At 44.5% G+C, this 27,796-nt stretch overlaps 1 protein-coding gene across 2 annotated transcripts in view; it reads right to left on the bottom strand.

Moving 5' to 3' along the window:
* WWC1 (WW and C2 domain containing 1) overlaps nucleotides 1–27,796 on the bottom strand; it is a 66,803-nt gene that overhangs the window by 28,143 nt on the left and 10,864 nt on the right. Inside the window, exons 1-5 of one of the 2 annotated variants that reach the window (XM_048319811.1) lie at nucleotides 18,203–18,225; nucleotides 7,959–8,068; nucleotides 2,871–3,074; nucleotides 1,085–1,161; nucleotides 86–165 (exon numbers count right to left, since the gene is read on the bottom strand). In XM_048319811.1, coding sequence (XP_048175768.1) covers nucleotides 86–165; nucleotides 1,085–1,161; nucleotides 2,871–3,074; nucleotides 7,959–8,068; nucleotides 18,203–18,210 — 479 coding nt within the window. In that variant the 5' untranslated portion in view covers nucleotides 18,211–18,225. Of the gene's footprint in view, nucleotides 1–85; nucleotides 166–1,084; nucleotides 1,162–2,870; nucleotides 3,075–7,958; nucleotides 8,069–18,202; nucleotides 18,226–27,796 lie in introns of those variants that run through there. The other variant, XM_048319810.1, reaches the window with a different exon arrangement.

The following is a 27,796-nucleotide window of genomic DNA, read 5'->3' as shown; positions in this document are numbered from 1 at the left end:
TTTAGGCAGCTATTTATAAATGTAGTGGGGGATGCATTGCAAGCCAGAGATGTTCTGAAAAAAAAGATCTTGAGAACACACTTACTTCTTCAGTGTTTGAAATCCATGCTCTTTGTACTGGAGCTCTTGCTTCATGTGAGCTACTTCTCTCTTGAGTTTATTAACCTGCAGCAAGGTGTCACATTTTTAAAATGATATTTTATATGAGTCTTTAGGTGCAGCACTACCCATCCAATTCAAAACTTATTCAGTGTAGACAGTTCTCTAAACAAAGTTTCCAGGTAATCAGCTCATCTCAAGAGCAGCAAGCAGCCCTGACTGCCTCCTCATCAGGACTTTATCACTGCCTACGGCTTTATCCAGTAGCTGCTATTGCACCTCTTAACAAGGGGCTCAAGGGAAGTACCAGCCACATAAGTGGAAAAGTTGAGAAAAATTCGAAAAAGACAGCAATGAAACACATATCAACTTTACTCAGAAATGTTTAAAACCTTCCCTGTCATTACAAAAACTGCTAAACATCAGGACAGGAGTCACGCTGCAGCAACTGAAGCCACCCTCTATGCTCCCAAACTAAAGGGCCCCACTGCACGAGTAATATAGCAGGATGATAATACACACTGTAAATCCACTGACCCTACAGCTTGCTGTTTTATATTCCTCCACAGAGGCCACACTGACCTACTTTACTTTAGTCCTTTCTTCCTCCCAAAGTGAGCTCTGCGTGAGAGCACACCCTCCCCTGCTGACAGCCTGCACTAAACCCAGCACACAACAGCTGCCAGTCCCTGGGGAGGACCCGCAGCTCTCCAGCACTTGGCAGAGCCAACACGTGGCTTCACATCCCACAGAGGATCCTGCACTGCCAGCTGCCAAGCCAGGCTAAAGTCTAAGGTGAAAAACAAACCTGTTTCAAATTCCTAAGACTGCAATGTTAGAAAATTATGATAAATGACCTCCTAGATTAAAAATGGCAACATTAGCTCTTCCAACTGCTTTGGCATCTCCTTTCAGTATTTGCCATGAGGTCTGGAAATATCTGAACATTACTCATGGCAAGCAAAGGTCCATTCGTACTACTCACCCTGGATTTTGTAGTAGCAATCTCTGCTTTGAGGATCTCGGGGTCATACTTGGAACTCGACGATGAGCCAGAGAGCACTGGAACAAATACAGCAGCCAGTTTAGCAGCTCTGCCTTCCTCCCTATGCTTTTACCAGCCCCACCACAGACCGAGGTCTCCCATCACTCCTGCACACCCAAATCTCCACACGTTGCTGGTGTAGGCCTGTTACCCAATTCCCACATCTCACTGCTCAAAGACAGGGAAAGGCAACAGTGCAGTCAAGTACTCCACAAAAAGTATAGACTGAAGGGGCCAAACCATGTCCTGCATCTCCAAAGTCAGGATTTGTTCCAGGTTAACACACTTAACTCAAACTCCCAAACACGTTCACCCCATTCTATAGTGTGGCCTCCTGCATTTCCAAAGGCATTTAACAGAACTGAAGGGACAGGCATTGCATGAAGGTTTACTTAGTAATTGTTTTCAGACTTCCTCAATGAGCAAACAACCCACTGAATGTTTAAAAACAAAGAGAAGCAAAGAATGAGAAGAAACTGAAAAATGTGATGCAAGCCTTTTCACAGCCTTGAGGACATGACCAGCCATACAATGTGTCACACCAGATTAAATCAATGTCCCATTAAGAGCAGAACTCTCTTCTCAGCAGCGGTTAAACCCCTTCTGCCTCAGAAGGTACAGAAGCTCCCCAATGTGCAATGTTGTTAGGGTAGCTGTAGGCAAGGGAGATATTTTGATCCTTGCAGCCATTAGTTTATGCCCTATAAAACATGGGAAAGCATTTCTAGTTATTTCTGTTTGGTTGTATTTTTCAGGACAGATCACATATCGCCAATATAACTCATGTTCTCAGTGCACTGCTCTGGGACACCAGTACTTGGGTACAGTACTCCTAAGAAAAGACCAAACCCAGTTCTTCGGAGATGAGGGATGGGACCCTTGTCAAACAAGAATCCCTCAGCTGACAGAAAACTACTTAAAAATTTTTAACATCAGGCACAGGATTAGCTGGTGGAATTCTCCACCATCAGACATAACTCAAAAGAGTGAAGCAGGGGGAGGTCAGTCCACTGATGTGGCTGGCAAGAACACAGAAAATCTGCAATACTGAGGATTATAAAAAAATTCTGGAACACATGCAGGAAATAAATCCTGTTCTGGACATTTTCCAGCTCCTAACTAGTACCCCTAAGGAGGAAATACAGCATTCTAAAAACATTTCTGCACCAAATCTTGAAGCGACATTGGTATTGACGCTTTCTGTGTGATGAAGAATATGGAGCACAAACTGCTGTTCTTCACACACAGAGAGGCAATCCACCAACGGTGACTTGGAACATGGCATAAAACAGACCCTCAGCTCCACCAGACCGTCACTCAACTACCTGGGATACAAAACTACAAAAGGGCCTGGGAATACTATCCAAGATGGACCTTCTTGCCTTGTTTCTGTACTTTAAATAGGGGAATCAAGGAAAATACCATATAACTTAACGTTTTCACACAGAGCCAACCACCACATTCTTTAACATTTGTTGAAGCCCATGCAGAAAAATCTGCACGTTGACTCCAGTGACTGAGCCACACACAGGAGTGCTTCATAACAATCAGCCTTTACCAAACAGGTGCTGGGCAGATACTGCTTTTGGGACAAACTGATCAAAAGTGGCCAATGACATGGCACATCATCCCAACACTCCATCCAAAGACCAGCTTCATGCCTTTTACTGTCCTACTGGGTGCACAGCTGAGGAAGTCACTGGTTAAGAGTTCACTAACTACTCACAGCTGGTCTGAGAGCCCAGTTTGTGCTCCCAAACATCGTGCAGCTGCCGATACTCCTGCTGGGCCAGCTCAAGCCTCTGCTGCTTCACTTGATAGATCTCCTTCTGCGCAGCAATGGCCTCCTGGGCCAGGACAAGGTAATCCTTCAGCATGTGCTCCTGCTCCCGCCGCCATTGCACCCGAGGGTCTTCTATCTGAGTAGTTTCTTGGAGAGAAAACAGAAGGTGGCAAGATCAACACAATGCAGGTTTCTTCTGCTGCTTGGAAAAGCTCCACCGTTTGTGACATTTTAAAATAGTCTCTTGCCCCATCCCTGTAATAAAAAAGTGGAATAAAGATATTTTCCTTTTTTCTAAGGAGGTGACTGTTGATCCACAATGAATTCCAATGAGTTCTGCCATGCTGAATAGAACAATTCACAACAAAACTGTCTTACAACTCTCCAGCTCCTCTGCTGCTGAAGCCACCCTGGTTCTGGCTCTTAAAAACATCCACCCAAGAACATGCACACATAGCTCTAAGAAACTGACATTGACTGTTAGACTTATCTTTATTGCAACTGCTTTATAACATTACTAATAAAATAGCTCTACTATTTCACTGTTATAAAAACTTTCAGAAAATATCATTGCCACATGACTGCATTATACTGCACCTGACAACATGAAAGCAATTACAACTCTGCCCATCCTCTTTGGCTGCCAAGAGGCTTTTATTGCAGAGGGGAAAGAAAACCTGCTCACTCAGATTCCAGAGATAAGTAAAAATAAAGTCTGATTAAATCACAAAATGTATTCATGAAAGCATCTTAAATGACATTATATGAACAGCATCTCAGAGTGGGAGTAAACATTTCCTTCAGGGAAAGCAGGCACAGCAGTAAATCACTGAAGAATATGGGAGGTGGAGTTTAGGGTAACATAGGGAATGCGGCCATGAGCAGTTACAGCACTCCCATCTCCATTACCCCAACACAACCAGTACATTGCTTTCCAGGCTTCTAATTGTGAAAAACGCATAAGGTCACAGATATGCAGCTAGTCCTAATACTAATGAGGCAAATTTATTGTCAGTGTTTGTCTGTTCTGTGAAGAAGTGCCCAAAATATTTTTCATTTCTATTTCAAGGCTATTCCATGTTCTTGTTTGGAGCAGGTTCCAATATTTAGTCGACCAAGTGCTCTGAACTGTCTAAACCAACATGCTTGAATAAGGATGCCTAGTTACCACATAATGAATAATTAATAGGAAGGACTTGCTTGAAACTATCAGTGGGAATCTAATCTGCATATCTTAAGAGCCTCTTTAAATATTTAGTAAAAGCTGCCAGAGTGGAAGGTACGAGCAGCTCTTAAGTGAGTCAGGCGTAAGACCAACACTGCAGTACACAGGATGTGGGGAAGAGAAATTAGACAATATTCTTAGCAGCAGAACTAGAAATAAAGGGGTTTACCCAAGGGATGGACACTCAACCCTTTTCACAAGCTGTCTATGATCATGCTGAGGAGAAAATTAACTGGCTACTCCACCAATAAGTTGTTTTTAACAATATCTCAAGACCCAAAAGAACACATGGCACTTCAAATTGCATGGCAAAACTTGGAGAAGCCACAAAATACAATCAAAAAACCCCAGTATAGTTTGTAGAAGTATTTCAACAAAGAGTCCTTTACAGGTCCTGCAAGCAGAAGCAACATTTCAGCTGATATTACATTGAAGCTAAGTCTGGACCTGAAAAACTGCCCCAAAATAACTTGAGGAAAAAGCAGCTGCTTGTGCCAGCTGTAAGTGCTGATGCCCTCATGGATAGCACTGTGGTCTGTCTTAGAGAGAACAAAAGAGAGATCAGGAGGACACAGAATCTGTAAGATTCTGAAATCTCCACGCTCCTGCCTCGATTCTTGTCCCCAAATCCCATTTTCCAGATAACCGTTACCCACACCCAGATGAAATAACTGCCTTTACTCCACAGTTGAACCAGAAGGGGAAAGTCTGCTGTGAGTTACCCAGGAATGCCCCCACATTCCCAGACATGCAGCTTCCCTGGACACACCTGAACAGTCACCAGCAACTGTGACTTAGGGCCCTCTAATGTCCAGGATAAAAAGTATGTTGGCAAAGTACCCATGGCTCTTGAAGTCTGATTCAGGATACTGGGTCATCAGTCTACCCCAACATAAATCTTCAGGCCTGGTCATTTCCAGTTTTTCTTTAGACTAGCAGCACGTTCTTCCTGTAATCCCAAAAAGGGTGGTGGAAGCTGCTGCAGGAAAATTCCTCTATTATAAGCAATGAGGAGGAAGACTGCAAAAGCCTACAATCCTGAGCAGCTCTGCGGGGTGGTGAAGCCCTGCCAGTGCTCCAAGCCCATATAGAATCTGACCCAGGGAATGCTCAGCAGACAGCTCACAGAGAGGATGGACAACACACTGAGGTATTGAAATGCTTTGGGCCCAGATTTATTCTAAATATTCATCTCAACCTTTTCAGTACTCACAGCACTAACTGTAACCCCTTGATTGCAGCTTTCAGCTTTGGTTTTCAAACACGTAAAACCAATCAATGAAAATGTTGGCCAAGGGCTCTCATTGAGCCCCAGCCACTGAGAAATACAAAATACATTCAGAAGTGAGATGAAAGAACTATAGAAACTCAGGCTATTACATCATTTGTTGTCTTGTGAATTCTTAATTTAATGTTGAGCTTGTCATAAATAAATCTGGTTGTTTGATGTTGGAGGAATGTAGCTTTACAGTGCTTGCATCAGCATCATTTCTTTGTGCAAATCACATTCCAAAGTTCTCCCAGAGAGACACACTCAAGGCTATATGCATTAATGCTGTATTAGGAATATTCTGGGTACTCAATTCCATTTAATTGTATTTTGTCTCAGAGAGGTGGTTACAATTGTTCTCCATCTCACTTCTTTTAATGGCTTCTGGCTTTAGATTTAATTTAAGACTGTCCTTGGGCTTGTTTCTGAGAACTAGTCTCAAATACTTGTGCAGTATGAGCAAGACCCAGTATGGCTCCATCTCCTTCCCACCCTCGGCAATTCCTTCCTGCCAGGGAATCTGTGAGAGACCTTGGAGAGGAAGAAGGTTTTGGACACACTCCAGAGGATACTTCAACATAAACCACAAAGCTGAGCAGCCTGATTAGACTAAGGTAAATGGATATATTCTGCTCTATCATGATTTGGATTAGAGCTGGCATAAGAAATATGTCTTGAGTTTGTTTCTCTTTTTTTTAACCTTTTAGCTGAAATTCTCATTTAAATATTGCAGCTTCTGACATCCCATAGAAGTGGAACTTTTAAAAATGAAAAGTTATTAAGCAGGTGTCAGCACAGTTTGAAGGCTTCTCTGCATGCCCCTGAATCCTGTGGTGCCTGTGAGTGGCACAGACCAGGGCAACTGCCCCAGATCTGCAACAGACCTTTGCATACTCACCCTGTGCCAACTCAAATGTATAAATAAGACCATGTTTGGTTTGTCCCAACTACATTCAATCATTTAGGTTGGAAAAGACCTTTTGGATCAGGGAGTCCAACCACGAACTTAACAATGCTGGAGTTTCTGCTAACTGAACCAGGGGTCCAACAGGTTTCCATGTCCCACAGCTTCAGGTCAAGGCTATTTTCCCATTCTTAGACTGTGAAACAGACACCAGACATGGTCTTACAGACCTGTAGGAGATCCAAATTTGTGCCTTGCAACATAGCACCTTCTAAAGCAAAGTTTCTCCACTCCTCTCCCCTGCAGATCTCCTTTGTGCGATTCTGTAGACTCGCCTACCCTTTCCCACTTTCCTATAAAAAGAAAAATCTGTGTCCCCTACCTCACAGAAAAATACTTAGGATGGAGCCATGTAAAGATACGTAAATCCAGTGACTTTAGGATGACATTGAGTTCTAAATAAAAATATTTGTGTCACCATTAAATCTGGAAACTTCTGCTCCTTGTATTGCAGAGGTCAGTAGTTAGTGCTTTTTGGGAATAGGCTTTTTTCATTCTGCATTTTTAATACCCAAGAGAAGTTGCTAAAGCCTGAAAGGTGCAGTCTCAGGCCAGGTGAAGTTGTGACAGTTTTGAAAAAGAGGAGGGTGTGAAGATGAAGATACCCAAGGGGAAAAAAAAAAAATCACCAAGGAAAGAAATGCACCAGACTTCCATACTTTTATTTTTTTTAAATCCTGTAATTTTCTAAAAGAAAAAAAAAAAAGGTTTAAGTTCTCAGTTGAAGTCCTAGAAGTGGATTTTAAAAAACCCACAACTTCAAGGCACTTCAAGGCACTTTTGTCTTTTAAAAGTTTCTCTCTTAGCACAAGTTGCAAGCTCCCCTAAAAGGGCCTGGACATGGTTCTGCTGTAAACTTCTGGGCTGCAGCTGGAGCGGTTCTGTAAAGAGAATCAAAGTCACTGATTTATTTTGCTTATTACTTTTTCAGGGGATTTGTTCTAGCATAACCCATTACAGTTATTCTAGCAATGTCTGTAATGATATATCAAATACTGTATTTTCTTATAATTCAAATGAGCTTATGAAGTTAACTCTTCTGGTCTATCGAGCAATCTAGCAAAGGGTGTAAGCAGTGGCTTAGCTTGAGGATAAAGACACCACAAACCTGAACCCTGGACAGGATATCCCAAGCTTACTTGAGGGTTTTGTCTCCAGCAAAGGCAATGTGAGCTCCTGCAGCCAAGGGAGCTACCCCTGCCAGGGGAATGAACACAAGACCTTTGCACTGTTTCTGATGGTCTTGCCACAGGGACAAATTCCAGGCTAAGAACAAACTCCAGATCACTGCTACCCAGTTGGACTCCTCAGCAGAACCAAATCTTACAGAGGTGTGTCCATAGTATTGGCTTGAACATGGCTGCCAATTTGAAGACTGCAACCCAAAAGGTCTCAAATTCCTGTTTAGAGAGGGAAGTACTTTGTATGATGGAGAAGGACAGGATTTGATTTCACAAGCTGCACATCTCACCTACTCTGAAACATGCTATTAGTAACTTTGTGGTTTTGTGTTCAGTATATTTTAATACAGGCACAAATCACTCTGCAAAAACACAGTGGCTTGTCACTTACTGGTATTGTGGTCTATGTAATAGACTCCGACCTGAGGGTCATAAGCTTCTTCCCATCCTAAGGGCAACTCATCACTGATGCAGTCAGCAAAGGTCAGTGGTTTAGTATACCTGAAATGCAAAATAACATTTAGCACAAATAAAAGAAAACTCCCATATGTCTGTTCCAAACAACTGGCCAGAAAACAAATGCCACAATGGCTTCAGTATCAAAAACAGAGTTGAAAACTACTTTAAAGCTTTTGTTTTAATCAAATAATATACCACCACCTCTTCCCTTTCTCCAACTGAAGTTAGAGCAAGATGAATTCATTCTGACAGAGCTCCAGAGCCTTGCCCAGCTCAGCCAGTACTTGCTCGACAAAGGAACATTAAGAACTTTGCCAGAAACAATCCCTGTCTCTCAAGTGAAAGAACAAGACTGTTTGCAGGCAAATCCAGTACCAAAAATATGTAGACAAGAAGGAGCAAGATGAGAAATGCAATTTGCATAGCATGAATAAGTAAGACTGAACAATCAATAGCAAGTGCTGAGGACTGTGGGACCACTTGTCATGCAACGTCTCTCATTTGCATTGCAATATGCTGTGTTTCATTAATGACAAACGAGATTAGTTTCTCAGTATCATGAAAACGTGTAACCCACTCCGTCCAAACAAGGAAGTATTTCCACAGCACTGCTCTGATGAGTTTTTCTATTACAGACCACATCCAGCAACACTCTGAAGGCTTGTATGGCTAAACACAAAGCTTAGAGTACCCACTCCTTGAGTGACCCCACAGATTTTAATCACCGAAACCACGTCCCTTTCCTCCCTTTGATTAGGAGTTAATGAGGTTCAGCTTGCACCAACAAAACTACAAACCAAACAGCACTGCAGGGAGGCACAAGCCAGGAGGAATTAATCTTGCAGGTGCCTTACATCCCCAGCTGCCAAAAGCACAATATGCCAGAGGCCCATCGATCCATCACACAACCCCAGTGCTCTGCGTGGTGTCTGTGGAAGGAGGGCCGTGACTTCATGTTGGGGGCTGAGTCTGACTTCCCAGAGAAGCCCTTGTGGCAGAAAGCACAGGACACACTGTACAACACCACAGGCCCTCTAGGCAGGCACACACAGAGCAAAGGGGTGAACAAGCACACACAGAGCTGCACCCAACTCTGCCACACGCAAGCAGCACGTCACAGGGAGGCAAAGCGGGACACAGAGCAGGTCTGCAACCCACTGCAAGAGACTGAACAGGTTTCCAGCAAGTCTTCCCCATCCAAAGGTAATTGAGGAGGGCTGGCAGACAAAGAGTTTTACTAAGTTCTGAGCAGACGTCATCTGGAGGCACTGAGCAACCAGCTGGTACTCCCATACTAACATCTTACAGTCACTCATTGTTAAGAGGAATTTTAGGAAAAAAGTCTCCAACCAGAAGGGGTTCAGCATAAAATCAACATTTAACAGCTAATGTAATTCCCCCCTAAATATGACCCATAAGTTTGGTATGCAGTAAGAATGGGGTGGGAACATTTTTGTAAAAGCCATGTAAGCCACTAACACCTCTAATTTACCTGCTGTTGCATTTCCCTTTCAACACACTGCCTTTGCCATACAAAGCAGTGTTTCAACCACTATTTTCTCAGAAAATTTCAATTTAACTTAAAGCTCTGCAGTGCAAAAGAACTCGGAGCTTCACAAAATACAATTGTGAAACTTTTTCAATGAAGTTTCACTGAAGGGGTTTATTTTTACAGTTCTTAATCTAGACTGTGTACCAAAAGTGTATTTGTATAGAAAATAGATTATCTGAAAATAAAATAGAATCTCAATGCTTGTGATTTGCTATCCCTTATCCCATGCTCTTCCCTGTGGATCAAGCTGTTTCCCCAGCCTGAGTACCCAATATGTGCTGCTCTGAGTTGATCAAATCAGAGATGCACAAGGGTAAAAATGCAGAGCAAGGTCAGATTGAAGCCACTCTTTGGAGATAACAGAGATGAAAGCACCGTAGCAAACGTGTCAGCAATGTTAAGTTAAACACCAGGGTTAACACTTTCACCCTCTCTGAAAATGGCATCTGCTTTTATTTAACGACAGCAGTTCATGTGGAAGCAGGACAGGTAGGGAAGAGGGAGGGCACAGTGCTAAATGCTGAACTAGGTGGACCTCCTCCCATCCGTGAGAGGGGCACAGTCATGCTGGGATCATAGAACCATGAAATACGCTGAAGGGACTCACAGGGATCATCCTGTCCAGCTCCTGGCCCTGCACACACACCCCAACAATCCCACCCTGTGCATCCCCAAGAGCGTTGTCCAAGCGCTCCTGGAGCTCTGGCAGCCTTGGGGCCATGACCATTCCCTGGGGAGCCTGGGCAGTGTCCCACCACCCTCTGGCTGAGAAAACTTTTCCCCTATATCCAACCTAAACCTCCCCAGCTCAGCCTCATGCTGCTTCCGTGAGTCCTGCCACTGGTCATGGGAGTGAAGACATTGGTACCTGCCCCTCTGCTTCCCTCACGAGGAAGTTGCAGACCACAATGAGGTCTCTCCTCAGTCTCCTCCTCTCCAGGCTGAGCAAACCAAGTGCCCTCAGCCACTCCTCACACAGCTTCCCCTCCCAGACCCTCCACCATCCTTGTGGCCCTCCTTTGGACACTCTCTAATCGTTTAATGTCTTTGTTAATATTGTGGTGCCCACAGCTGCCCTCAGGAGTCAAGGTGGGGCTGCTAGGCCACAGGAAAGCCAAGGGGTATTTTCCAGTGCATCATTTGGCTACTAACACCCTAAATATTGCTGTGAATTGGTGGCATGATTGCTGTTCTGCCACTTCTGTAGAGAGCTTTGTAAGAAGAGGTGCAATTCCATCCTGGGTCTGCAGTCCCCAGCACTGCACACCAGCTTCCCTTCAGCCCCACAGAGCGATTAAACCAGCAGCCATGCACCTCCCACGTCCCAGCTACAGTGCCCAACATTTTGGTGAGTGATCCGAGCAAGAATCCCTCAACATGGAGCAGTAATTAAACCCACACTTAAAGCACGTTACATGAGGGTGTGTGGCAGACATAAAACATACCTCAGTAAATTAGTTTGAATTACACACTGAGTGGAGTTTCTTGCAGAATTCTGCTCAAGAATCACACCTAACATTAATATTAAACGCTTTCTTGGTAAAAAACAAAAACCAGTGTGGAGCTGCACTATCACCCCTAGGTCTTGGGAATACTTTCGTCAGGGAATGGCACTGTAGTGCCAACTTCGGTGCTCCAAAGTGTAACACCAAACTTATAAAGCTTCTGTTCAGCTTTTGTCCAACCCTATTTTGTTAGAAGCAGCTGAATTCCTTATGAAAGTGCTCAGAAACTGTCAGATTCAATAGGAAGCCAGGACCAAGCAACTGAAGGATGCTTATTCCTATTTTCCATATGAAATGCAATGCATGAACTACATCCAGCCAGTTCTTTCAGTTAGAGTTTTGGAAAAAGGAAAAAAAGCAAGGCAGGATCAGCCTGCTATAGCAATGACACAAGCCAACTGGAGACTTGCCAGTTACTAGGGCTCAGAAACAGACAATTATTTCACTTTTGAGTCTCATATTTTCAGCATATCTCACAAGGAGCACCCATCACCAAGCACAGACTAGTGCCCTCCTCCATGGCTGCCCACAAGCTTCCAACTATCCCATTTGTACAGAGGAGTAATCTGTCATTCAACTAGCAAACAGAAGAATAATTAGTTTTCTGACTAAGAGTGTAATTCCATTCGTTATAGACAAAATAGCTATTTCCCCAAGTAACTGCAGCTTCATAACCATATTACTTGCCTTTTTAAGCTCCTTTCCCTAGTTGTTTTGGGGAAAACTGGCACAAATCAAAGTAGCAATGGTACAATTAGATGAAAGACATGTAATATGTTGTGTAGCAAGCCTTTGAATACAGCATAGAAAGAAAAAAGAGATTATTTCCTTGTTTTAAGATATGATTTTAGGGGTTGTTATGAAGACTAAAATAAACCAATTTTCCAGAAGGGGTCCAAAAATGCAGTGTCTCCCTGAGCATACTCACAATGACGGATTAAAGAGCAAAAGGAGAAGCTTCTTTCTCACAGCAGGACATGATTTAGTTAGTGCATTACTGCTGCATAAAACAGGACTGTACCTCTGCATGTGGGAAGTTAAAGCTAGGACACATCTGCAGGACTGTTCCTTTGAAACGTCTCCTTTAAAATTCACAAAGCTTCCTAGCTGCCTTGAAAAAATCTCATCAACTCAGTCAAACCACATTACCACATAACAGGTCCTCCCTGTAGCTGGACTCAAAGCAGCAATGCACAAAAATGGACCCCTTTCACCACTGTGCTCATAACTAAGGAAGGAAACCTGCAAAATGGTTTGTGCATTCCTTGCCCTCCTTCCTCAGGGAAACCTTCAGATTCACTCACCCAGTTTTCACAGGAAAGCAATGCACCCAAAAATTCAGAAAATCCTGACTATGACTTCTGATCTCCAGTCACAAAGAGGGAATCAAGGGGGCAAACTTAAGGTCTGTACACACAGCACTTTTTATGAAACCCAAACTGGCCTAGTTAAAAGAGATGACACTTTGGGACAAGAGTTTGTTTGCATCTTCCAGCCATGTTCGCTTTGCTTTGACACCCATCAGACATCAGTTAGACCTGAACGACTCCTCAAGTGCTTCATCTGCTTCTAAGACAGAGGCTGAGCTTAGTGTAGGACCTCTACAAGAGAAACTAGCCTGAACTAGAGAAGATACTTTTAAATCACAGCCTAACTCTGGCCTTCTAGCTCACCCAAAAGTCACCCCTATGTTCACCTCATAGGAACTCACCCATATACCACATTCATCACACCTGTGACTGCCATTCCCCCATAGGTATGTTTTAATTGGGGTCATTATTAGGAATATTTAGTATTTTGAAAAAGACACATCAACCTACATTTATCCACTTCCATCATATTTTCTTAGCTTCCAGTATGCAATTTTTAAATTTCATTTCATTCAAGAAATTCAAATTTACTTGAACAAGTGCAGCTGCTCACAAGGACACCTGGAAAACAGATATCCACAGCAACCACCACACACAGCAGGTGAAGGTCGCTGTTTCAGAAACTAATCCTGGTAACAGAGGTAAAAGAGAACAGCATCACCCAGCTTCCTAATCTGAGGAGCATCTGACAGTCTTCAGGCAGAGGCAGGACAAGGGTAAAGCCACTGCTCACCCACCAGCTGTGGTGAACATTCCAAGACACTTCCATCTTTGCAAAATGTTTGCCCACAGTAGCTCAACTATTTGTACAGCAAATGATGTCCAAATCCCACTCCCACAGCAGGAAATAGAAAGTCATATTATATTAAAATGAGAAGGGTTTCTGTATTTCTTATTTTTCATCACCTCCAGTTTCTATCACAGATAAAACTGAAAGCCAACGTTATCATGTGCAAACAGTATTAAATGGAAGCTTGCTCATCTTAGATTCAGAAAGCCTTTCTATATTCTTTAACTCCACTGTTGTCAATCAAAAACCTCATTACACAGGAAACCGAAGGCAAATAATCCTTGTATAACCGGTTTTTGATTGACAGAAGGTTTGTTAAACATGGCTGTACAGAGGTTCCTGGCAGGAGCTGGAGATGGGCGACCTGTGCCACTTACAAATCTGGAGTTAATACCACAATGGTAACAGAAATCAATTCTGAACTTCCTAAACCAAGAAATGTTATTTTTGTAATTACTGCATTTCAGTATCAACCTACCAGGTACCCTATGGGGGCCTACAGCAGTAAACCAGGCCCACGAGCAGCTCCTGGTGAGGCTCACAGCCATGAGGACATAAGTGCACATAGGTAGATGTGCACTCAGCAAACACTGTGCTTGGGTCACGGAGATGAAAAGGTTTATAAACCAACAGTGCAGTGGCAAGCTTCTACACCATGCATAAAACCACCTAATCCCTGTGTTTGCAGGGCTCCTCAGACCCTGGAACAAAGTAAAGCCATTTAAACAGGGGAGCCTTATTTTAATCAGTTCAGCACAGATCACATGGCCTCGTATGAAATCCTTCATGACTCTCTATGGGCGAGAGCACAGACCAGGGGATTTCCCAGTTTGCTGTACCTACAGCAGCAGCTCACCGCACAAGGAACAAAGGCAGCACCTGGATCGCTCAGGACCATCATGTCAGCTCCTCTTACAGCTACAGCACGAGCCACCAAACCCTGACAAACACCCTATCAGCCCTGCTGAGCTCTCCCCTTCCCTCCCGCACTCACAGGTACACATCTAGTGTGTGGGGCACACAGGCCTCATGGGCAAGAAGTCAAGCCAGATGACATAATTATGAGTTGTGGCAGATGCTTCCACTCATACCATTTCTCTTACAAAACCAAATAGTTTTTCAACCCAGCATTTTGCAGGAGAACCTTGGAGTCAGATTTTATTTTCAATGGCTTCTATGTTTCAATTTTATTTTTTCTTTACACAGCGTTTCTTCATTTCTTGTTTGAATAAAACTCAGTGCTCATTATGTATCAGGATGTGCTGCACAGACCAGGATAGGAAATGAGCTAAAGGCACCTCAGGTCCAGCTGTGACACTGGGGTAGCTGTAGATAAGGAGTTTTGAGGAACTCAAACTTCCAGCAGAGCTGCTACTGGAACTCAGAAGACTGCTGCAAGAATCCCTGCCAGGAGGCTCCACATGATGACATACAAGCTTCTTTGTTTTTAATGAGGTCATCCCATTCTCAAGACAGACGATGATTATTTTTAAACTTTAGCACAGAAAAACCTATCACTTTGCTGTAGTCCTAGAAAATTTGTCTGCAATCTCCTCCTCACAAAGCTTTTAAAAATAGACTCCTACACATTTATTACTCAACTTGGTGATCCAGCCCTCAAACACACCGGGCTATTCATCACTATAGTAACTATTTTCCCTGGGAGCATCTTCTCTCGCTGCAGGGAGGATTGCCTTTGGAGGCTGGGGGTGTGGCCATGAAGAGGCCCTGTTCTATGATCTTGCTGGCAAAGCTTTTCTCCCCCCATCTCCACACACCTGTGCATGACGAAATGCTCCCTTGGATTCCCACTCCAATGGCAGTTTAGGCAAGAGGCGATGGGAACAGCTCACCCCTAACAGCCAGGATCCTCAGCAGTGACACAGCATGCAGCTCCAGGCCAAGTGACACCTCAGTTGCACCAAAACCTCACCAACTGCAGGGGAGTTGGAGGGGGAGACCTCTACACCCAGAGGAGCAGAAAAGCCCAATTCAGGACCACCATCAGCAGAGGGGAACCATGAACAGGAATGTGCTTGCCAGGTAACAAGGAGAAGCTTCTAAGAAGTGATCACAAATTTCAAAAGTATACTCCAAGGAGTCTAATGAGCGATCAAATATGATATTTCAAAGTTTTGGAAGGCAGACATTATGCCAAGACCCACACAAAGGCCCAGTCACCTTGAACTTATAGTTGCCTCAAACACAAGTCATTTCAGTGACTGCCAGTGTGTGGTCCTGGTCTTGCTGTGAATAAAGGGTAACAGGGAACGGAATTACACTCTTACGGTAAAATGGGGTCAAGTCTGAGAAAAACAGCGTATTTGAGGCAGTAAGTATAAACCAAACAAATTTGCTTGAACTTCAACATAAATATTACCAAGAGAAATGGCTTAAAATAAACAACACATCTACTCAAACTGCAGAGCTGTTTGCTTTTCAGAAGTGGTTGCCTTCGTTGCCGTGGTTATTGAGCATCTTCTCAGCCTCCTGAAGAGCTCTTTCATCTTGTATTTCCTCCTGACCCCTGATGCTTCATGCATTCGGCCACCTCTAGGATACGCAGGTACAACATCTATCTTCAGAGCTCATTTTCCAAGCTATCATAATTTTAAACATTTTTATTGACACTCAAGAACTCAATGATGTTCTTTGGCCAGGCCCTGAGGGTAACCTCTGTACCTCATTAAGGTGATCTTGAGCTGTGTGTAATTTGCCAATTAGACCCTCTACTGCTTTCACATGAGCAGGTAACACCCAAATTCTTCTTTTATACTGAAATTAGTCACATACTGCCCAAGTAGATTCTCCACAAAAGAAATCAGGAGACACCAAAGACACCTGAAAGTCAGGCACCAGTCTGTATTTCAGGTATTCTGAACACAAATGCATTTATACCTTTAATAGCAATACATTTCTATTAGTCAAATAGATTCACAGAAGCATTAAGCTATATAATACACACAGTTTATGACCCCATCAGGCACAAAAAGTATGCCTAAAACACCAGTACAGTCAGCTGCTTGTTTGTTCTATCCACATCTGAAAAGGCTTGCACGTTCACAAGCTCTACTTTGCACACACTGACAGTCTGTTTGCCTGTGTATTTCTTTTCAGTACAGATCATTTACCTCTGGAAGCAAAGAACAACTAAGTTATTTGCAAGGAGAAGGCTATCAAAAACCACTCGAAGATTTTAGATCATTCCCAGTGATTAACAAACCGGTTCTGCAAGCAGGAGGTCAGTCATACCTTCTTAATCACTCAAATACAAAAATTCCTGGGATAGTTCAAGGTTAAAAAGTCAGGAAATGGGAGATGAGGCTTCTCACAACATTAACTTGCCTGCCAGCCCCTATATCCTGCATGCTTTCCTGAACCAATTAAGCAGAAAATATATAAAAGAGTGAGGTACAACTTGATGAGAACAGTACAACACTACTGAATAAAAAACATGCAAGAGTTGGAATTTAACCATGCAAATAATTCAAACATCTTTAATTTTAAGTAGCTGAAATTGGTTTTTAAGTTTGCTTTCAGATCTTCTAGGATGAGAAGCAGCCTTGTCACCTGCACAGCCTGAGTAGACTAACTAAAAATAAGTCAGCTTGCTCTTCACTTGGAAGCTCAACTGTTCTTGAATAAGGGGACTGGTCACTTCAGAGTATGGGGTAAATTGCCTACCAAGCATCCAGAGCAGTCAGACTAGTTCCTTGACATATTTGGGAGATTATGAATGGGAAGGCTCATCTCTGCTCTCACAGCCTGCATTCCTGCTTCCCTGAAAGGCTGCCTAGTGTGGGTGGCAGCAGTTTATATTGGCAAGATGCCTCAAGATAAGGAGGTGTATAGGACAAACTCCCCCCACAGTACAGCTCCTAGAGCAGGGAACCAATAGCTACTGTCAGAAAAAGATAAATATTTGAGATCTCAGCAAGGAGGTAAGTATGGAACGACTGCCCTACCTCAGCATGCAGGAACACGTGCAATGCAGTGAGCACTGGGCTGACCATAGGGACAGGGATGATGGGGAACAGATTGGGGATTCACTCCACAACTGGGCTTCATCAGACACTGAATTTACACTTCATGTACAGTGATTACAAACTGAACTCGTTCAGAAGAAAAGCATGCTGCTGTACTTCTCACCAGTGTGTTCTATCCGTGAACAGCAAATGCCTCCTGCAACACTGTCAGCTCCTTTGCCCTTTATTCACATGACATTTGAAGTGACAATAGACAACCCCAGGATGGCATCACTAGACTCATCTAATCTCCCCAGTGCAGAAAACAAGCACTGCTAGTATGGAAACCTATTTGGAAAAGACAAGCGAAGCACAGGAGATTGTTTTACATGCACATGGTTTGCATGCTGCTCCCTGGTTCACCTCCTGCTAGCGCTGGGCTAATTGCTCATCCATACAGCAGCTTTGGCAGGGCTGCCTGCTTGCTCTTTCTGCATTATAAACGTTCTGACTGAGTTATACAGCTATTTGATGGTCCCAATCCCAAACAGGCTCTCTGGTCTGCACCCTTGCAGAACACAGTCTAGGCAAGCAGCAGGGCATCACCAGAGCATCTTCTGCTCCTTGCCCTAAGTCAGATCAGCTGTAGCCACTCAGCTCTTATGCAATGCCTAGTTCAGAAAACATCACAGGCTCTGATCTGACATCAGCCTGCCACCTCAGAAATCATGGCCAGATAGAGCAGAATCCTGCTGCACAGAGGAAACTACCAAGTCACATGAACCATCCCCAAGGGGTCTCAGGGCACTCACAGGGCCCCTGCAATGCCACTGGAAACTCAGCAGTACCAGGTATGAACAGGAGTATTTCTGGCTGCCTGCAAGAATCAGAGGAGATGCCTGGTCAAGATGGTATCAGAGCAGTGGAGAACACAGAAGAACAAAAATCCTTCTGCTTGAAAAGCAACTGTGAATTCAAGATACAGAATACTTACCCGAGCATAAGCACAGCCCTGCAGACTGTAATCCATGCCATTCCTGCAAGAGGGGCAAACCAAAATTATTTCAACAGACTCAGCCTTGTGAGTTAGCACTGAGGAGAGCCTTTGGAAAAGAAAGTATGGCAACTCACTTCTGATCCAAAGAGAAAGCCCAGGTTGCACAGCCCTCAGCTCATGAATACAGCACTGCTGAAGCACAGAAGCACCTGGAATTCACAATATGAGCTTTACGACCTGCTACTGCTGCTGTAAGTGTTGAGGCAATGTGTTCTCAGACCCTGAAAAGCCATACTGTATAAAAACGAACAGAAATGTCAGAACAAGAACAGATGTCCAGAACAACCTTGTGAGAACAAAGCTTTAGGAGATGTAGGGTTAGAAGGTAAGAGTATAAAATTAATAGGTTTAGTATCTTTTTCATCCAAAGTAACAAAGCCTTGATTTACCATGTAGTTAAGCCACAAAAAAAAAAATCATGCCAAACTGTGCTCATAGGAGAACTGTGCAAAGCACTAAACATAGCTCAGTACTTCACACATTGCAAGGAAGTCGATACAAATCAACAACTATTGAAGGCTGCTCATGCATCTGAGGACAGCAAAAGTGAGATTTGCATCACCAAGTGAGTTTGATTGATTTACTCTTACAAACATCGTTCATTTTTAATGATCACTATGAACATCCTTTGCCAACAGACCAAACTTGTGTTAACATGGAAGTTATAATGCCACTTGCTCTCTTGCATTCCCTTTTCCCACCTATCTTGGGTAGTTTAAAGCCCACTTAACAGTCCTTCTGCCAGCTCAGAAATGGCACAAGCTAGCTGAGGATTTGGTTTTTTAGTTATTCCTCAGCTCAAAACAGACAGCATTTCTTTCCAGTAAGCAAAGACTCAGCATACATATCACTTCATCACTGCTGCTCACACTTCATGCTCCAGATATGTGTCAGAGACACACCTTACATAGTCTCATTAGTAATATTTAGCTACTATTTTACTTTAGTTTATGACCAAGAGCACAGGACCCTCCTTCCTTCCAAAGGAACAATCCTCCTCTTTCCAGTGTAACCCTGCTGAAGGTGGCTAAACCCACAGATTGTTTGTGTCTTTTTCCTATCTCTGTACTCCCCTTCTTCCATACATATGTAGTAGCTACGTGCCTCAGTCAAGCTCCTGGCTTGTCTGACAGCAGAGACACCAGCTTCACTACCACCATCCTAACTGCTCCACATTGAAAAGTGAAGGAGGTGAATCCCAACAAACAGGTTGCATTTCATCCCAGCTTTACAAGCCAGATAACCCCAAAGAAAAAGGCCAGAGATACCAGATTTGTCTTAATCAAGTATTGTGGCAAACAAAAGCTGAAGCCACGGCACGAAGCTCAGAGCAATGAAGAAGCTGGCCAGCAAGGCCACCAGCTTTGACAGAAAACGTGTGTTCACACCATCCTGTGCTTTGTTCAGAAGCAGGCTCTGGACACGCAGCACAATCTCTGTAACCCCACTAGATACAGCACATGGCCTGTACCAACCCTGATAACTCTGCCACTCAACAGGAACACATACTATTTCCACAGGAACATCAGAGGTGGTGGCAAGACTACTCATTGCACTCCTCAGCAAGCTGATTCAGCTCATTCGACAGGGAAATGAGTCTTCATGTACTAAGCAATGGGACTGCCCCCGTCAGCAGGGGCAAGTTCCACCTCCCTTGGGCTGAGGCCACACCATTCCACAGGACCTAGAAACAAATGTCCCAAGGTCATTAATACACATCCAAATTCCTAGTACACACCTAGATCCTCTAAAACTGAAAAAAAAAAAAAACCCTGAATTTCTTAAGTGAGATAATGTTTTATGCAAATGCCCTAAGCTAAGCATTTAGAAAGGAATTATTGAAGACACCAGTAAGTGCCTGAATTTCTTCAACAAAAACACACATTACACAAGGGTATGTTCCTATAGCCATGGAGAAAGACAGGTTTTATTCTATCCTTGTCAAGAGGAAAAAAAATCCACCACAAACCAATGAATTTAAAGTATCTGCTTCCAAAGCTGCAGCGCAGCCTCAGCAACTGAAGTGCCACAGTTACAATCAAGCTGCAACAATACTTAGATTTCTTCAGGAACGCAGCATTTTTCATTTTACAGCACATATTCATAGTAGTAAGTGTTGATTACTTTTTTTCACTGCAAGGATTGCTTTATCTGTACAGTGTCACTTTCCTGGGACATGCTTCAGGATTAGAAGCACCCAAAAAGCATCTTAGAAAAGGATCAGTTTCTAGGAGATGCAGTTATTTAACCTGAATTAGCATGTGACTGTACAAGTACACGTGCTAGCACAGGGGAGAGAGGGAGAATTGTGTTGGATCCACAGCACAAAGACATCTGCAACTGAGCCAGGCTAATGGTTTGTTACTTCTGTAAAAAGCATCTCTCCCACCTTACAACCTACACAGCTTTTCCTTGCTCCTCTTCCCAGACCAGCAGCTCTGCACCCTCCAAGCCCTCCCACAAGCTGCTTCAGTTCAGTAGAGCAGAGCAGCATCCAGACCGTCCTGACCGGTGCATTCCCAGTTGGGTTAGGGGGACTCAGCAGTGGACAGCGTGCCAGGACAGAGGAGCATCAGGAACAGAAGCAGCACCGGGGAAAACCACAACCCCCCTTGCTGGTTGTGATGAGCTGTCTGGCTGCTCAACAGATTTCTGGGCTCCAAACCCATAGATAAGGTTCACCTGCCACAGAATCATAATTAAACCTGCTCCTCTCAAGCGGCCCACCTCCTCCGGCTGCCAGCACTTGCCTTGCTACCACCTTCGGGCTCATTATTACTTATAAATGCACAGAAACAGTCAACTCCAGAAGCCGATCCCTTCGATTCACACAGCCTGGGCCCCCCGGCAGCCCTTGTGGGGACAGCCGGGCTGTGGGGAAGCATCTCCCGGCGCCGTGGCCGGGGCCGTGGCCGTGCAGCCGCAGCGCTCGCTGTCAGCCCGGCCGGCCGGGCGCTGTGCGCGGAGGAATGTGCTCCCTCACTGCACCTTTTCATCTCGATAAGGATTTTCAAGGTCATGTTCGCTCCCCTGCCCGCTCCTCCCCGGCTCCAATGAAATCCCAAGCACGCAGCCCAGGGCCCCGGTGCTGCTCCCACCCTCGGCGTCTCCCGGACACCGGCACAACCTGTCGCATTCCTGGCGGCAGCACAGCCCACCCTTCCCTCCGCCGGCACCCGCTCTGCTCCCGGGGCAGCAACACCTCTGTCCCTGTACTGCAGGGCTGGGAGAGCTCTGCAGTGAGCCTTGTGACCGCCACGATTAACACTTCTGAATTAAGTATTCCAAATAAAACCAGGTTCCAGTCTGGGCCAATGCCTAATCAAACTCACGGGCCAGGAGAGGGGCTCTAGTGGTAGCTCAGGCTGTGCACACTGAAGCACTTGGCTGCACGATCTGCTGAGCCTGTCTTCAAGGGCACTGCGTGGGGACTGCCTTTGGGACAGCCCCTGTCCCCACAGCCCCAGAGCAGCCAGCCAAACCAGCCCAGCATCAGCAGCCAAGGGGGAAGAGCCGCTGCCAGCCCAGGGCTCAGGGAAAGGCAGAGGTGGTGGCACTGGGCCTGGGAAGCCCTTCTCCTCCGGGCAGAAAGGATGCAGCCCCCTCTCGTATGCCCAGCACTCATCACTGCATGGATACAAGAAGCTTAAGGACCCGCATACACTCCCTACGCCACACAGGATTTTTAGGGAGCTACTGGAGAATCACACATGCTGCCAGCTTACAAAGCCAGCTAATTATACAATCTGTTAAGCGTGTATGCGCACACAACAGTGCTTTGAGTCATTAGAGGACGGGATTTATACTTCACTGCACGCATCTTGCTCTTTGTGAGTGCGTGCCTGGATACAGCCAAAATGAACACAAGTATCTGGAATGTCTGCAGCTCGCAGGCCAGCGCATCTGAATACAAAGCTGAGCCCTGCAAGGCTCAGACTGGCTGCCGTGACCCTCAGTTGCACATATCACTTCCCCAAAGATGGGTAAAATCTTTACTGCCTTTTTTATCACTCTGAGCATCTGGAAACAGACTGCAGCATAATGTTTAAGCCATATTCTGAAGCTGTAATATAGATGTTAGAGAGGACACAGCAGCAGTGCAGGTGATGGGTTGTGAGGACAAAGAGCTCGACATCAGAGCCCCACAATGGGGTTGTCCTGGGTTTAATCCCGGCAGAAGGGTCAGAGGGACCGTGGTTCCTATGGCAGCAGCCACTCCTTGAGGACTGAGCCCATGCCAGATGGAGATCCCTGTCCTAGGTGTTTGCCAGACAGAGAATGCTGCAGCACACCAGAGATGCCTGCTCCCTTCAGTCATCACCAGTTCATTTCCTGGTGCCCAGTTTTGCTCTGCAAGGCAGCAGCTCTCCTCGGAGCACCCCAGGTGAAGTGCCCAGCGGCCCCAGGTCTCAGTTCAGATGAGGGCTCCCTTCCACACTGCACGTGGCCAAATCATCCAGGTGCCTCTTATGCAAAAACTGAGAGCATTAGCTATGTTTTTCATGGATTATATGATGTTTCTGGCAATTCTTGAATTTCTTCTGCTGAGGATTTCACTTCAGCTTCCCAAATCGCTAAATATCCAGCATAACATGCCAAGGAGCTCTAACCACCCCAACTGGCTTCATCCACTTATCATGGCTACATCCTGTGGACAGCCCTATCCCAAGCAATCACATACCTAGAGCTTATGCTAACTTTCAAAAGGATGTATTTGGCACTGGATTTTCCATTTTTACCTTCTATGTATTGCCATACTGCCTATTATTTAATGTGAACTCCAAAATAGGATTTTAAACATTTGGTGCGTAAGGCACAGAATATTATTTTGGGGCTTTGTAACAAGTGAAGCCAAACCACCTCCGTTTTCACATGTCTTTTCTTCCCTGCAAGTTGAGGGAAGCAGCAGAAGGCACAAATCTGTAAGAGCCTCAGCTTTGTCTTGGAAAATAAAAGTTGGTCAAAATAAGATCTTAAAATCTTGTAGAGGCCACACAAACCTAGCACAGTAGGAAAATCACATTTCTTTGTGTTGTGCCATATCAAACCCCAGCTCCTGTTCATCTGTAACAAGGTATTTTCCTTCTCTCAGTTTTCAATGCATGGGATGTAGTCAGGAAAAGAAGATGGTGAGCTACACCTATTCTCTCCCCACAAAATAAAGCCCTCTTTGTAAAGCAGCCTGGAAAACAAGTTGCAGGATCTGCAGGTGCCTTAAGGCACAAGACATTTTATTCCTGAGATTTTCTTGGGGGCCTAGAATGCCCCAGGCCGCCAGCACCTTCCCCTAAAATTTAGAAAGCAAGGTTCTGCAAAACAAGCTACTTCAAAGCTAGTCTTCTCTATGCATAATCCAATTTTTTTATAGCTCACATTGTTAGAAAGACATTCCTGTCCAGCTTACCTCAGTTGTGCTTTCCCTTCTTCCATCGAAGTGAAAAAAGGAAGAAGCTGGGGATTTTTTTTTTCAGACAGTGTAAAGTAGTATTTCTTGCCAAGATCCCTCAGTAACACTTTTTCTCCATCACTACCAGGTTTTGTAGCCTTTATATATGCCAAGGGATAAGAAGCAGCTGAATGAGTCAGTCTCCCTCAGTCAAAACCAGTATTTGTTGCAAGACACTTGAGGTAAAACTAAAGCAGCTGGGGAGGTGGAAAGTGTTATCTGAACACCCACTCCTCTGTGGGTACAGAAAACGAGGAATTCAGGAGTACAGCCTGCACACACCATGTGTGCTGCTCTTCAGGCAAACCACACCAGGCACTGTGCAAGTCATCAGTTGCTTGATCTGGCCTCAGCTGAAGCTTGTTTATAACTCACTGAAGCTGCTCCAATACAACCATCACTGTTGCTCAAGGCAATTACCTAAAATATCTCAGCTATTCATTTTCATCCTTACGTCAAAGCTGTGGTTAATGGATCTGACACTGTGCCTTACAGTACCGTACACCTGCTATTAAGCAAGCCATCATGAGAGCTTACAGGTTTGAAATTTGCTGCTTAACTCAGTACTGCTTTACCATCAGCACCTGAATGAAATGCAACCCCCATGCCAGCAATTTTTTTTTTCAGCAGTGTCACCATGTTACCCTTTTTATTCATTTCTGCCCACACGCTGATCTGCACCGGCAATGCAGAATTCACAACGTGTATATTAACTTGCTGCCACCAGCTCAGCTAAATAAATCATTATCCACAGTTCAGCTCACCTGCAAAGACCAAGCTGAAATTCTCTGATGAAGTACTGCCCTTACCTTGTCTAGTAACTTTAATCTAATCTAGAGACTGATCCAGAGAGCCAACTTGCTATCAAGTTCCAAAATCAGTGATGAATCTGCAGAACTATTAAAAACACAGACCTTAAGGGCAGAGGTATTTGAACACTCCTCCTTCTCACTAATAATGTCCTTTATTCAATGTCCTTCTAATAACTGCCAAATCAATGGCATAAACAGATGCTTCTACTGTTCCAAAGCAGTGAAGACAAAGGGCGGTGGTACTGCAGAAACGGCAGTGCTCAGGATGAATGAAATGTGACATTGAAATTCTAGCAGCACTTCAGAGAAAATATTGAGTGTTTTGCTAGGCTCCCAAGCAACCACATGCTGAGCAAGGCCAACAAGCAGGTAAAATGGTGCCTCCATGCAATGCAGAAGATACAGGGAGGACATCCAGAAAGCAGCACATACCTTTCCAGGTGTCACCTTCATCGTGTCGCAGCAGATGGAATTACAGCCCACAGTGCAGCACTGAGAAAGCATCAATCTGATATTTAAGCTGTCTGCTTTGAAAGACAAACTACAAGTGACACAGCTGCCTGGCTGAACCCACACTCACCAGCCGTGCTGCCAGGCAAGCACAGCACAACTGCACTGACAGCAGCTCAGGAGTGAGCCATGACTTTCCAGGGGAACCACGCTTGGTAGGAAGGTCACTCCCACCCCAACATGCTGCTGCTGCCAGAGAGTCCTTGGGCTGTTCCAGCTTACTGCAGCAGCAGAAACTGTGTCCAGAAAGAGAGGGAGCAGTTTTCTGCGTGCCAGCAAACTCAAGTGAGGAGTCAGATGGGCACCTGGGCTAAAGGAATGGCCACCTCCCACAGCAGGATGGCTCAGTCACTCCTCACTGCTCCAGCCCTGCCAGTGGGGCTTGTGCTCAATCCCACAGCCAGAACCAACCTCTAGGGCAAAGATTTTTACTTCTTTCACCAGCAAAATTACAAGTGGTTACAGTACTGTAAGCAATGGTTCACTGCACCCTTCTGAGATCGATCCAGAGGCAACCACTTATGGCTACTAAAACAGGGCGGGGGAATCAAATTCACCTCCCACCCAGCCTCTACCTGAACAGCACTCATTTAAAACATGGGATTTGTTAATAATTTTATCTCTTCTAGCTTTCCTCATCAACATATAAGAAAAAATACTGAAATAAAACCAGCTCATACATCTGGTCACAGTAATCAGAAACACACACCTCACACCAGCCATTCCCCTGTGTGCATCTGAACTGCTTGATGGGTGAAGTGTTCACCCTATGAAGCCAAGAAATCACCAACTCTGGAGTTAGCTTAAGAAGAACCGGGTTTGTTTAGCTCAGTTTTGTGCTTTCTACAGAACTACAGCCATTCATGTTCTTCAAGTATTCAGTGCTACATCTTCACACCCTTATGTGACCGGCCACCAGCTTAGACACACTGCTGCTCTGACATGGCAGAGGATACAAATTCTCCCTGCTCATTGTAAAAGCAACAGCTTTTCAGAGTTACCTGGAAACACTATTTCAAATCAGCTGAAGTACAGCTTTGTACAGCAGAGCCCCCAGGCACAGAAGGGACAGTGCCTCTGCCACATGCCCCCTGATCACAGCACAAGACAGCAACAGGGGATCCAGGGCTCTTCTCTGATCACCAAGGAGCAGAAACTACCTGTGACTGAATGAGAAAAACAAGTAAACAGGACTAAAAGGGCAATTTGCTACACTTGTGCCAGCCAGAAAAATGCATATACAGTCCTTAGTGAGTTGAGTGCATTGCTTTGTCTTCTTGTTCAGCTCAATCAAAGCATCCCGCAGGTGGGCTGTTACAGAACAGGAGCAGGAAAACTAAATCAGACAACACAATTTTCAACGAGGGACTAACTTCAGTGGGGAAGAAAGAACACAAGAACTCTGCTGGCTTCTCCCATCCAGCATTGATGTACTTTATAGTCTCCCAACACAAAACTGGGCACAAAGGATAAAGAGCTCATAAAGCTACCAAAAGGAGCAATTCCAAAATGAGCCATCAGGAACACCAAGAGAGGACAGCAAGAAACACTTTGTGATGGTCCAGATACAAGAATAAACCACAGCTTCCCCCAAAGGGTATACAGGGAATTTACCTAGATGGAACTGAACAGGCTTAGGTCCAGTTTTAAGAACTGAGAACAGCTCTGGTTCATTAGTGATTGCCCAAAGCAATACACAAACACCAGCCACCACAGAGGTCCAGCGCTATGTGGCCACCACTCTGCTGCACAAGCAGAGCAGCTGGTGGCTGTAGAGGGGACATGGGGCTGCCACTTCCAGCTGTGTACGGATCCCGAGGAAGGTGAGGGCAGGCACAGAGCACAGAATCGCACAAGTCCCAACCTTATCACAGTGGTGTTAGAGGCACAGGCTGAGCTCTGTTTGCTCAGCAGGATGCCTGGCAGTTGCCATCCCATTTGCAGACTATCATTTAGTGCGATGACTGACAGGCAAGATAAACCAGTCGCATCACCACACCCTACCCAGGAACACAGCACCGTCCCTGAGCTCTCATCGGCTGCAACACAAGGTGCAGGAAACAGTTATTTACAGCAGTATTTTTCCCCATTCATGATGTTAGAAACTATATACTTTGGCTGTTACTAGTTTGATTCTTTACTTACCTGTGGGATATGAAAGTTTAGATAAAGGTATTTGACATTAAAATCAGTTGAGAAAAACATTCTAACAAGTTCCTAAGCCTATTTGCTTTTCTTACCACGACAGGCTTTACAATAGTTCTTGCAATTCTCTGCTTCATGCTTTGTTCAAAACTTCCTGATTATACTAATAAAATAAAGCCCAAAGCACACCAAAAATCTTTTAATAGAGTCAAAATTAAAGTATCAGATCTATTACACCACCCAGCCTTTCCCCTCCACTGGAGAAGCATTAGAGCCTTTGGACATCTCATTTCAACAAGAAGGTTATTTAGTTCTTGAGCTTGGAGTAAAGTATTTAATCACCAAAGGATTTGCAAATTACACATGAATATGCATGTAGCACTTCTCGCCGTGACATAAATCCTATTGTATATTTATGAATGGATTGCTTTGCCTCCAGCTTCTACATGTATATAAACACAGGTTTTAATCTTCAGTTCTTTCCTCCCTCCCTTCTTTTTAAGAAGTTGCTTAAACAAATTTGCATTTTTGGAATCTATTACCTACAGCGTATTTCTTGCCTCTTTTTTTTTTTTTTTTCCCCATAAACCTCCTTCTCCCATCAGGCAAAGTGCTTCC

Source organism: Corvus hawaiiensis, chromosome 15 (assembly GCF_020740725.1).
Source record: "Corvus hawaiiensis isolate bCorHaw1 chromosome 15, bCorHaw1.pri.cur, whole genome shotgun sequence".
Taxonomy (NCBI): Eukaryota; Metazoa; Chordata; class Aves; order Passeriformes; family Corvidae; genus Corvus; species Corvus hawaiiensis.
Note: the sequence above shows the minus strand (reverse complement) of the source record. Positions and strands in the feature narration are given on the sequence as shown.